At 44.6% G+C, this 10,258-nt stretch overlaps 1 protein-coding gene across 1 annotated transcript; it reads right to left on the bottom strand.

The window, feature by feature from the left end:
- Positions 1–2,538: 2,538 nt before the first annotated feature.
- On the bottom strand, positions 2,539–7,878 carry LOC123070110 (uncharacterized). The gene is made up of 3 exons (XM_044493133.1): positions 7,408–7,878; positions 7,180–7,291; positions 2,539–2,990 (listed from the first exon to the last, which is right to left on the bottom strand). The coding sequence occupies exons 1-3, from the start codon at positions 7,757–7,759 to the stop codon at positions 2,861–2,863; spliced, it is 594 nt and encodes a 197-aa protein (XP_044349068.1). The 5' UTR covers positions 7,760–7,878; the 3' UTR covers positions 2,539–2,860.
- Between the last annotated feature and the right edge of the window lie 2,380 nt (positions 7,879–10,258).

Below are 10,258 nucleotides of genomic sequence, written 5' to 3' on the forward strand. Positions count from 1 at the left end.
ACCCACCTATGCTAGTTATGTTTCCTATAAGAAGCGTGTAGATCTCGAAGTTATGTCAAATTTATCATGCCATCGCTTGGATGTTTGCTTGAGACATACAAAGACTTTTAATTATAGGCTTTGGGGGCACGGATTTTTGAAACATGATTCCACACACACCACCATCATGAATATTAAAATCATAAAAATGCTAGAAAAATCAGGCAAATTTGAATTATTATTTTTGTAACATACATGATCATTGTTCTACTCACGTGTGAAGTTGCATGAAGAAATGACATAGGTGGTATATACTAGGTTCAAAAGAAAATCATTGCTATAAAAAAAAGATCATGTTTGAAGTAATTTGGAGGTCCGGTTTTTTCCTTCGCTAAGAATACGACATTCATTCACAAAATTTCATGTGTGAGTAGAACAGTCAATTAAGTTTGATGACCTACAATTTTAGAATTGTTTGGATTTGATTGCTATTTTTTAGATTCTACTGTTCATAATGGGTGCACATGTCCACCAGTCTATTCACATGGAACCATCTACACCATTGTATTTTCGTAGGCATTGCCCTCTTGACTATTTGCTAAAAGTCCACAAGTCAATTTACATGGAACAATGGGCATCATGCATTTTCGTAGGCATTGCCCACTACTTCCTGTGCGAGGCAAGAGTACTAGAGACCCAGAAACTTGCGATGGATATGATAGTTTAGTCCATAAACTTGCAAAAGGTGATCAACTCATTCACAAACTTGCAAACTATGTGATGGTTTAGTCCACAGCCAATCAGAGACTGACAATTGGCGCCTAGCTGGCTGCTGCATGGCACACCTGGTCGGACTGGCTCTTTTATGGAAAACCCCTCAACATTTCAGGAAGTCACGCCCGCAGTCCCTGTTTCCCTTGTCTTCTTTATCTCTGTCCAAATCCCTAGCTCCTTGATAAAGAAGACTGTCGGCGATCGGTCGAGCTCGGCCAGTCCACGGTCGTCGGTCGGTCGCCACGAAGGTCGAGATCCGGACGATATGAAGCTCTGGTTGCGCATGCGACTTGGGGCGGCTGGTCGTGTCCCAGTGGCAGGCTCACCGTCGGCGTGCCGTGCTTTCGGGCTGTCGGTAATGTCGATAAGCCGCCCAAGACATGCTCGGATGACCGCTTCGAGCTCCCGTGCACTGCATCGCCCGTCTTCCTCTTCTCCGACTCCGGCCACCACCGCCGCCGCCTCTCGATCTCCACCGCCCGTGATTAACCGTCGGATTCCTGTGGTGAATACGCTGCTCTCCTCTCCCTCTATGTTTCGCCTCAACCAATTTGATTCCTCCTCCCTCCCTCCCTCCCTCCCTCCCTCCCTCTCTGTGTGTGTGTGTGTGTGTGTGTGTGTGTGTGTGTGTGTGTGTGTGTGTGTGTGTTTGTGCAGAGTAAGTGGTAAGTAGCACTCCATGCATTTTTTTAGGAATTGGCAGCTTGTACTGCCTATATGTTAAGGAGTAAAGAAAATACAGAGGTTACATTACATAGCCGGTTTTTATTGTGTCCCCCACCGAAATAAAAAAAGAGGAGTTAATCTGACTCCATGAATTTTGATCTGCAGCTGGGCTCTGACTTCTGAATGTTCTCATCTGATTTGCTCTAGTAACTGAATCCTGGTAGAGCAGCCCCCCATTGTATTAGAATTTAGAATATATCAATACAAGTTATTGGTTATACTAGTACTAGGTGCAGACTACGGCCAATTTCAGATCACCATTTCAGTATTTTGTTCCATGTATCGGTTTCCTGTCAAACTTAATAATTACAAACATGCATTTCTCTTTATATCTCTTTAGTAATTACTGTATATGTGTATACATCTTTGGAGAAGGAAGGAGACAATAATACTACTAATAAATAAAATGTTTGCAGGTTGATAGTTGATAAGGGAAACAGGGATAAAAAGACAAGAGAAATAGGGACTGCGGGCATGATTTCCTGAAATATTGAGGGGTTTTCCGCAAAAGAGCCGGTCCGACCAGGTGTGCCACGCAGCAGCCAGCCAGCTGGGCGCCAATTGTCCGTCTCTGATTGGCTGTGGACTAAACCATCACATAGTTTGCAAGTTTGTGGATGAATAGATCATCTTTTGCAAGTTTATGGACTAAACCATCGCATACAACGCAAGTTTCTGGGTCTCTAGTGCTCTTGCCTCTTCCTGTGCCATCTTGGTACTAGTAGTACAGTATTTCCTAAATGCCCACCAGTCTATTTTTGAGTAGCCCGGTTTGAATCTTGTACAGATCCAGCACACCTTCAGCTCCGACTGACTGCACGCGCTTTGCCGAGACCAGCCCCATATGTTCAACAACTTGTGTAACTGGATGCAGAGGTGAATCCACCGCATGATTCCTGGTTAGCAGCCACAAAGGCAAGACCACCCAAGCCATAACTGCAGCAGAAAGAAGACAAGACTCCATTCTCCCAGCTTAAGACAAATTGGGTTTGAATGAGTCCGTGGACCTAGTAGCAAGGCAATACTTCAGGGCAACCTCTCAAACGATCACACGGCACAAAAAGAAGAGAATGCGGTCAACATCCTCAACCTCCCCACACCATACAACACGAGATGACAATGTGCATGCCAATTCCAATGAACTCCAACAATGGAGCTCACCGCGAGATTGCCCTCTTAGCCTCTTAGGGTAAGATAACCGGCGACGCCAGGCAGCAGGACTACCGGGAGGCTTCATGGCCTCCCCCTATTTTGACCCTTTCTCTGTTCATAACAGTTATACATACTTATTGCCTACGAGAATTTCCAGTTCCCCTCTCCCGGCCAGGTTTTTTTTTCAAGTTTTCCACTGTTCCAATACAACAATTCCTCCAGGCTAGCATTAGTAACCGACGTAGACTGCAGCATTGACAATGTAGCAGTCATCGTTTTTATCTCCCATTGCTTCGATGCATGTTCCACTTGAACAGATCATCCCGCCGTCAACGACCTCGCAGCTGGTGATCTCACCACTACAAATAACGACAAAAAGGGTATGAGATGTTATGTTCTAAAAGGGGGAGTATAACATGTTATGTGGTACACCAAGATGCAAATTATCAGTAGTTCAGTAACTCCACTAACTCCAAGTTAGCTATTGTCGATTATGATGCACTTATATCCAAGCCTTTGTGACACACTAATATTACTCAACTGTGGTGACGTTTACTGTGAATAATACCATGAAATATGGCATAAATTTTGGATTGCTTGCAACTTTGAAAGGAACATTAATTGGAGGCAACTGTATTACACTTCCAGCAAAATCATGAGTGCATTCAACACAATATTGGAATAGTGGCTTATGGTCTCACCACTATGCTGAAATTGCCCTTGGAGTGTACAATTGGTTGCATTGTTCGAAACGGCATAAAGAAATATGCCTACCTGTTCTTCCACTGAGACAAAATTTGTATCTCTAAATGGCATCCCTCTCAAAGGCACTGGACCAAGTTACGAAAAATATACTTCTTTTTTCGCGAATACGCAAAGCTTGCGTATCATTGCATTGATAGAAGGAAAGCAGAATGAGTACATAGAAGGGTACAACACATATCACGGACGCATAGAAGAGAAGGCGTGGACATGGGACCCGGAGCAGAGAGACACAGGATGCTTAGCCCGAACAAAGAAAACAAACCACAGCTAAACCACCAAACCAAGCCCGAGTAGAGAGGCTTGCCAAAGCAGCAGAACATCGAACATATCTAGATCCAACACTGGGAACGCCACGAGCAAGCAAGATGACGCCTTCAAGAAGGGGAGCGACGACGTGACGCCGCCGCCATCCGATCCGAAGAACCGGATCAAGGGTTTCCCCTGTTGCTCGAAGAAGGGAAACGACACTCGCCGGTGCCGCCGCTGCCAGCGTCGGCGAGCCGAGCAGGGATTTCGCCCTGGCTTGAGTCCGAGCAATCCCATGCCGCAGATCAGGATCCGGAGATGAGGAAGTTGCTTTGCTGATGGAGATCACCACCTCAGGAGGGGGGTGGTTGGGGTTGCGCCTGCCGCTAGATGAAAAATATACTTCTCCATCTGAAAATCTCCTTTACATCTCAATTGGTCTCCCGTAACGATGGATGTTTGAATGCATGTGTGATTGGCCGAAGTTCTATCACTAGCATACAAAGCTTCGATGATAGCCAATTAGTCATCTTCCCTACGTTAGCACGCCAAAAAATTACCAAACATTCTGATTTACAACGTGCCTGCTAAGATGTGCATATCACATATCAGGCATAAAGTTTTACCGGATTGCCCCAAAAGTGATTGATAATAGGACACACATGCTAACTTGTCGTAGATCACATTCGTAAAGCGGGACTTTTTTTTGGTGAAGACTAACATATCTTGCAATGGCGTGTTCATTTGAAGCAGAATACATATAGGTGTGTTAGTTGAAGCCTTAAACATCAGCCACCTGATGTTAGTTGAATCCAGGTGCTAGATTAGGTGACACATACTTGCTAGAAGTACAGGAGGCAGGGATAGACATACAAGTGAAAACTCAGGCTGCTACAGATCCTAGCATCTAGGTGCGGACGTGCTGACCTCATGCATGGCGACTGCAGGCAGCCTGCAGCCGTTAGCAGACGCTAATTAGTCCGGTCGTGTAACTCCTTTAGTGTAGCTGAGTTAGGTTCAGTTGCCATCCACACGTAACAACCGGTCAAAACTATGGTAAAACAGCACCAGCCAAACACCTCGGTAGTTTTGGTAAAACTGAAAAAAAAAACTACGGTTTAAGAAACTGTAGTATTCCTTGCCCGCGCATTGGAATACTGTAGTTTTGAATTACCACGGTTTTCTAAAAACTGTGCTGCCAAACTAAGCCCTAGTCATCAGCCCCGTGTAACTGGACGGCTATAATTTTTAAATCACATAACAGTACAACAATTTACAGAATTTGTTATATGTGAGATATATAGGAATACATTGAAAGAATATTACTGAAAACATATCATACTTTTAATTGCTAAAGGGTGTACCCAGTGCTGAAAGCTCCCACACAAAGTGGGGTCTGGGGAAGGGAATTTCTAGACAACCTTACCCTTGCATAATAATTCTGCAAAGAGGCTGGTTTGAACCCAGGACCGCCAGGCCACAAATGGAGAGAGACTACCACTGCGCCCGGCCCGCCCTTCATACTTTAAATTGCTACCCAAAGATAAATACTATTACTACTTCAATTAGTTTTACTTAATTGTATTGTCAATTTGTCATTCTCAATTGTTTTACTTCCAATTTTCGGAAGTCTTGCAGCCCAATGACTTGGATTTCCAAGAACTGTTTTTTATTGTCAACCAAGATTGATTTGTTAGATTTCTATCTAGGATTGGTACACTTATCTGTAGTCTAATGGATAATTTGACACATTTGTTAAATTCAAGGACGATTTAAAAAGACCAATGAACTGAAATCACGGCACATGTATTATGTTCAAAATGGATGAGGATGCTCGCCTGCTATTTACTTAATCAGAATGGACTTCCAACTGTTTGCTTAATCTGAGAATATGTGTATATATGATACCTAAGACAGACATAATCTTGATGTAACATTAACATATACTCCCTCCGTCCCATAATATAAGAACGTTTTTGACACTACACCAGTGTCAAAAACGTTCTTATATTATGGGACGGAGGGAGTACCACTTTCTACATAGGCAATATTGATTGAGAATTATGAGACGTTCTCTTCTATAGATGGAATGGCTATGCTACACACAACATTTAGTTCCGGGTTAGTTTTATTTGTTTTCCCCTTACATTATTCCAGTATATACCACAATCAATGGGTGATGAAAAATAATACGTAGCATCCATCATAGATCCTGTTCGTCTCTTATTAATACAGGAAATTTCACCCTCTTTTCAGAAGTAAGATAGATGCATACTACTCCCTCCGTCCCATAATGTAAGACGCCTTTTGACACTAATGTAGTGTCAAAAAGCGTCTTACATTATGGGACGGAGGGAGTATTTCTTAGCAGCCTCCTCGTACTTGTGCCAACAGATAACTATCTAGCCTATTAGGGAACATGACCAACAGCAGCTTTCTTCCTGCTAATTACGATTATTCAGTTTCATTTTTCTTTTTGACAGATGGTTCAACTTAATAGGTACGCACATTATACCATGACATCTATGGAATAGTTGTTGTATCCATCCGATATGGCAATGTGTCCATCAAAACTTTTCTCTCCTCTGATTAACTATGACTGGTTGGACTCTTTTGTCGAGGGACGAATCAACTTCGCATGTACCATGTATCATGTGCAAGTAACACTTCTGCTATCGTGCACAACAAAAACTATTACAAATATGAAATATCTGAGGGTTCTTGTACTGTCTCAAAATGTAAGACGGCTTTTGACACTATTACTTTTTGAGACAGAGGGAGTATTATCAAACCAATAGTCAGATGATCTCCTTTTGAAAACTTCTAATAAATTCCTCTAGAGAAGTGGAGGCTTGAAAAGAGCCCCCAATTAGTAAATATAGCCTGCAAGAATGACTATAGCCTTATAGGAACTGTATGAGTACTACGCAATATGCAATATTCAACTCTTGCAAGTATATCTTCTCGACAAGTCATGTGAATCGCATGATTGCTCTCCTGTATATCCACATAAGGTGCTTTTGTGATGTTGACTGTTATCTTGCCTCACATTGCATAATGCCTCATAAAGTTGAACATTTAATGAGACACTAGCCTTGGGTTTGGCCGCCTTGTTACTTACACTAGCTAGTACACGTGGTGGTACTGTTTTCTGACCTGAATAAAATCTTTCACAACTGAAACACATGGTGGTGTTGAGAATTCTAAATCACTCCTGCTCAGTACAGTACTGACCACACATCCTTCTGTTGTGCTGCTTGATAAAACTTTGGCAGCTTTGCCACTCACGCCCAGACGGTATAATAGGCGTTTTGACTAATTCCTTAACCAAGATTGAAATACGCATGCTCTGCAGTAAGGAATTATATACCTCACTCTAATGATTGAGTCAGCACTAATCTAGGCACCGTGACAATTTACTTGTCATAAATAAGAGCCCATCACAATGCAACATTGCACTTGATTCTAGTTCCATCCCTTGAATGGTCAAGTTCGAAGATTTCATAGGAACAAAGAAAAGGCAGAGAAAATGCTCACTAGGGGAAGACGGCCTTGATTCTCTCAAAGTCCAACAGATGCTGCACCGGCCTCGGGACACCCAGCTTGATCTGCAGTTTCATCTGTTCACTGTTCACCCCTGGTATCGACCCTGCAGACGTAATTGGCACCAAAAGTAGGGTCAGCTGATGATCCGAGTGAACGCTTTGTGTGCCGGGGAGGTGTTCGGCGGAATAACTGAGGGAAACAGGTAAGCGATTGGGTTACCGCGGCGGAAGGCGGGGATGGAGTTGGAGGAGATGGCATCCTTGCAGGCGCGCACCGCGGCGGAGGTGATGTCCTGTCCGTGCTGGTCGTACCCGACGCCCATCTCGACGAACAGCAGCTTCATGGCCTCCTCCGCCCGTTGTTGTTGGCCGTCGCACGTCTGGGGCTGGGCTGCCGCCATGGAAGAGGAGGCGATGGCTCCGGCGATTGGGCTCTTTGCCTTGGCGGGGCGGGTTCGAAGGTGGAAGTGGGAGCGAGACGGCGGAGGGGAGAAGAACTGGGGCTGTGGCGTTCCTGGTTTTGTCAGGCGAAGGAGACTGCCGGTGCCGGAGAATGGCGCTGCTGATGCCATCGTGTTTTGTCTGATTTGGTTTGATCTGCTCCGCACTGGCTGAATACACACTATCCTGGTCTACCCTGGTTGGGTCCGCTATCTGAAGCACTACTCCTACCAGACCTGTGAGTATGTGACTCACAACGAAAAGGTGATATATCATCAAAAACTGCCGTCGATAGACCCAAAGAGTGACCCCCATTCTTCGTTGTCTCTGCCACCTCGATGTTGTCGAGTTCATCTCATTGCGGTTAGACCCGATTGTAGTTGCCAAATTGAGACCAACCTGTAAGGCCAGTGCCTCGGTCATAAGCGCATCTCCACACCAATCGATTTTCCCGTTTCCTGTCGCGACGAATCTGCCATTTGAATCTCTCATGACAGCGTCATACGAGCCCTGGAGTAAGTCTGGGTCAAAAGCCCCATCCACGTTTAGCTTCACATAGTCGCTCCTTGGTCCAGAGTCACTTGTTCATCATCTTTGCATCCCTCGCTATAGTATAGTTAGCAATCAAGCTCTTTATTGCCATTGCTATGAACTTAGGTTTCTGGACATTTTTATTATGCACTAAATTTCTCCTCTCCTAGGCAAGATGGCTATGGCTCAGACGTACGAACAGACAACGGCAGTGGGGGGAATTTGAGATCAACAACACTTCTGAAGCGAGAGGGATCTTCCAGGCAGCAACACATGCAACCAGTAGCAATGGGGATACGGTTCTATTTTGGGAGGATAGATGGCTCCAGTAACAGAGTACAAGATGTGGCGCCTAACGTATATGATGTAGTGGCTCCTCGGATCAAGGCCTCACGTTCCTTACGGCAAGCCCTTCTGAACAATACTTGGGCGATGGATGTTGGCCCTAACCTTGGGCTCGATAATATCGACAAATACATGCAGTTATGGGAAAGAATGACAGAATGACAGTGATGGAACTGCATGCAGAGAGGGATGATGCCATCTACTGGGCTTGGAGGCCAATGGTTCCTATTCCATCCGATTAGCGTACGTGGCATGGTTTATGGGATGAGAGGTGGCACCATAGGTGGACTTCGTGTGGAAACAGAAGGCACCTCTACAATGCCGCTTCTTCGCATGGTTGGCCATGTGGATCCGCTGCTGGACTTCGGACCGATTAGCTCGATGTGGACTGCCTCACCAAACTACGTGTCCCTTCTGCAACCAACAGGCCGAAACGTTCAATCACATACTACTCACCTGCGTCTTTGCAAGAACGTTGCGGCTATGGATGTGAGTGCACTTGGAGACCCGAGACAGGCTCCGGCACCAGAGGATACATTGGTGGAATGGTGCTCCACACGTGTGGCGATACATAGTTCCACTAGAGACTTAAAAACAATCATTACTCTAAGACTATGGGAATTGTGGAAACGCTGCAACACAATAGTCTTCGATGGAGAAACACCATCACTTCAACTGCTGCTGCGGAACATTGATCGCAAAGGACAGATATGGAGGTCAGCAGGACTGCTCAAGGGTGACCTGGACTTCTTCTTTAGTGGTATAAGTAGGCGGGCTAGTGGTGAGTAGTTCATGCTTGATAGTGAGTGGCAAGTGGAGGCCGGAGTGCCTTGTAAATAGTATGTAAACCTTGTGGAGGGTTTCTTCACCCCTTTCTTCTCTAATATATGATATGCACACTTCTGCATATTCTAGAAAAAAATTCTCCTCTCCCACCATATATACCAAGAACCAATAGCAATTGTTTTCGTTGAATTTCCTAGGCCGAGGACAACATATTCTTCAGCTGGTTGTAGCAATAAATATTATAGCACAACTTCTCCCGCATAATCCACGGCGCATGCTTTATCAATAGCAAAGTCCAAACCCAGTAACTGTCATACCTCTTTAGCTTTTGCACAAGTAAATACCCTCTGCTCCTATACCTCATGTAGGACATTGTCTAATGACTTTTATATGTATGTTAGCCAAAGTCACCGACATGGTAGCGATCTTAACAAAGTTCGCCAGAGGAAAGTTTTAACCTTGACAGGACATCTTAAGCTCCAGATCGTCCCTCATATTGGTGAATTCTGTGAGAGTCCGACTGTATTTTCTCCTGATATTTCATGTTCATATTGGATGTGCCACTCTGCAAAGTATGTCAATGTAACCGAGAAGCTCCTGTTTTGCACAAGTTCCATGCTACAAAGTCCGACATGTCAAATTCAGGCAACGGAACCGCAAGGATCCGCACCACATCAACTTGGTAGAATGTTTGAGAAACCAACTCTTCAACCAAACAACCCATAAGAGGGTCAATGAAATCACTTAATTTTGATAGTAAATTTCCTCCACGAGGCCGTGATCACTTTCCTGGTAAGTGAGTTAGGGATCCATTCATCATTCCACACATTGATCCGACCACCACCACCAATTCTCTAGATATGACCTTGATACGTCTTGAGCTTGCATTGGTTTTCCTCGAAGAGGGGAGGGTGATGCAGCAATAGTAGCGTAAGTATTTCCCTCAGTTTTTGAGAACCAAGGTATCA

The sequence above is a fragment of the Triticum aestivum genome, chromosome 3B (genome assembly GCF_018294505.1).
Source record: "Triticum aestivum cultivar Chinese Spring chromosome 3B, IWGSC CS RefSeq v2.1, whole genome shotgun sequence".
Classification (NCBI taxonomy): Eukaryota; Viridiplantae; Streptophyta; class Magnoliopsida; order Poales; family Poaceae; genus Triticum; species Triticum aestivum.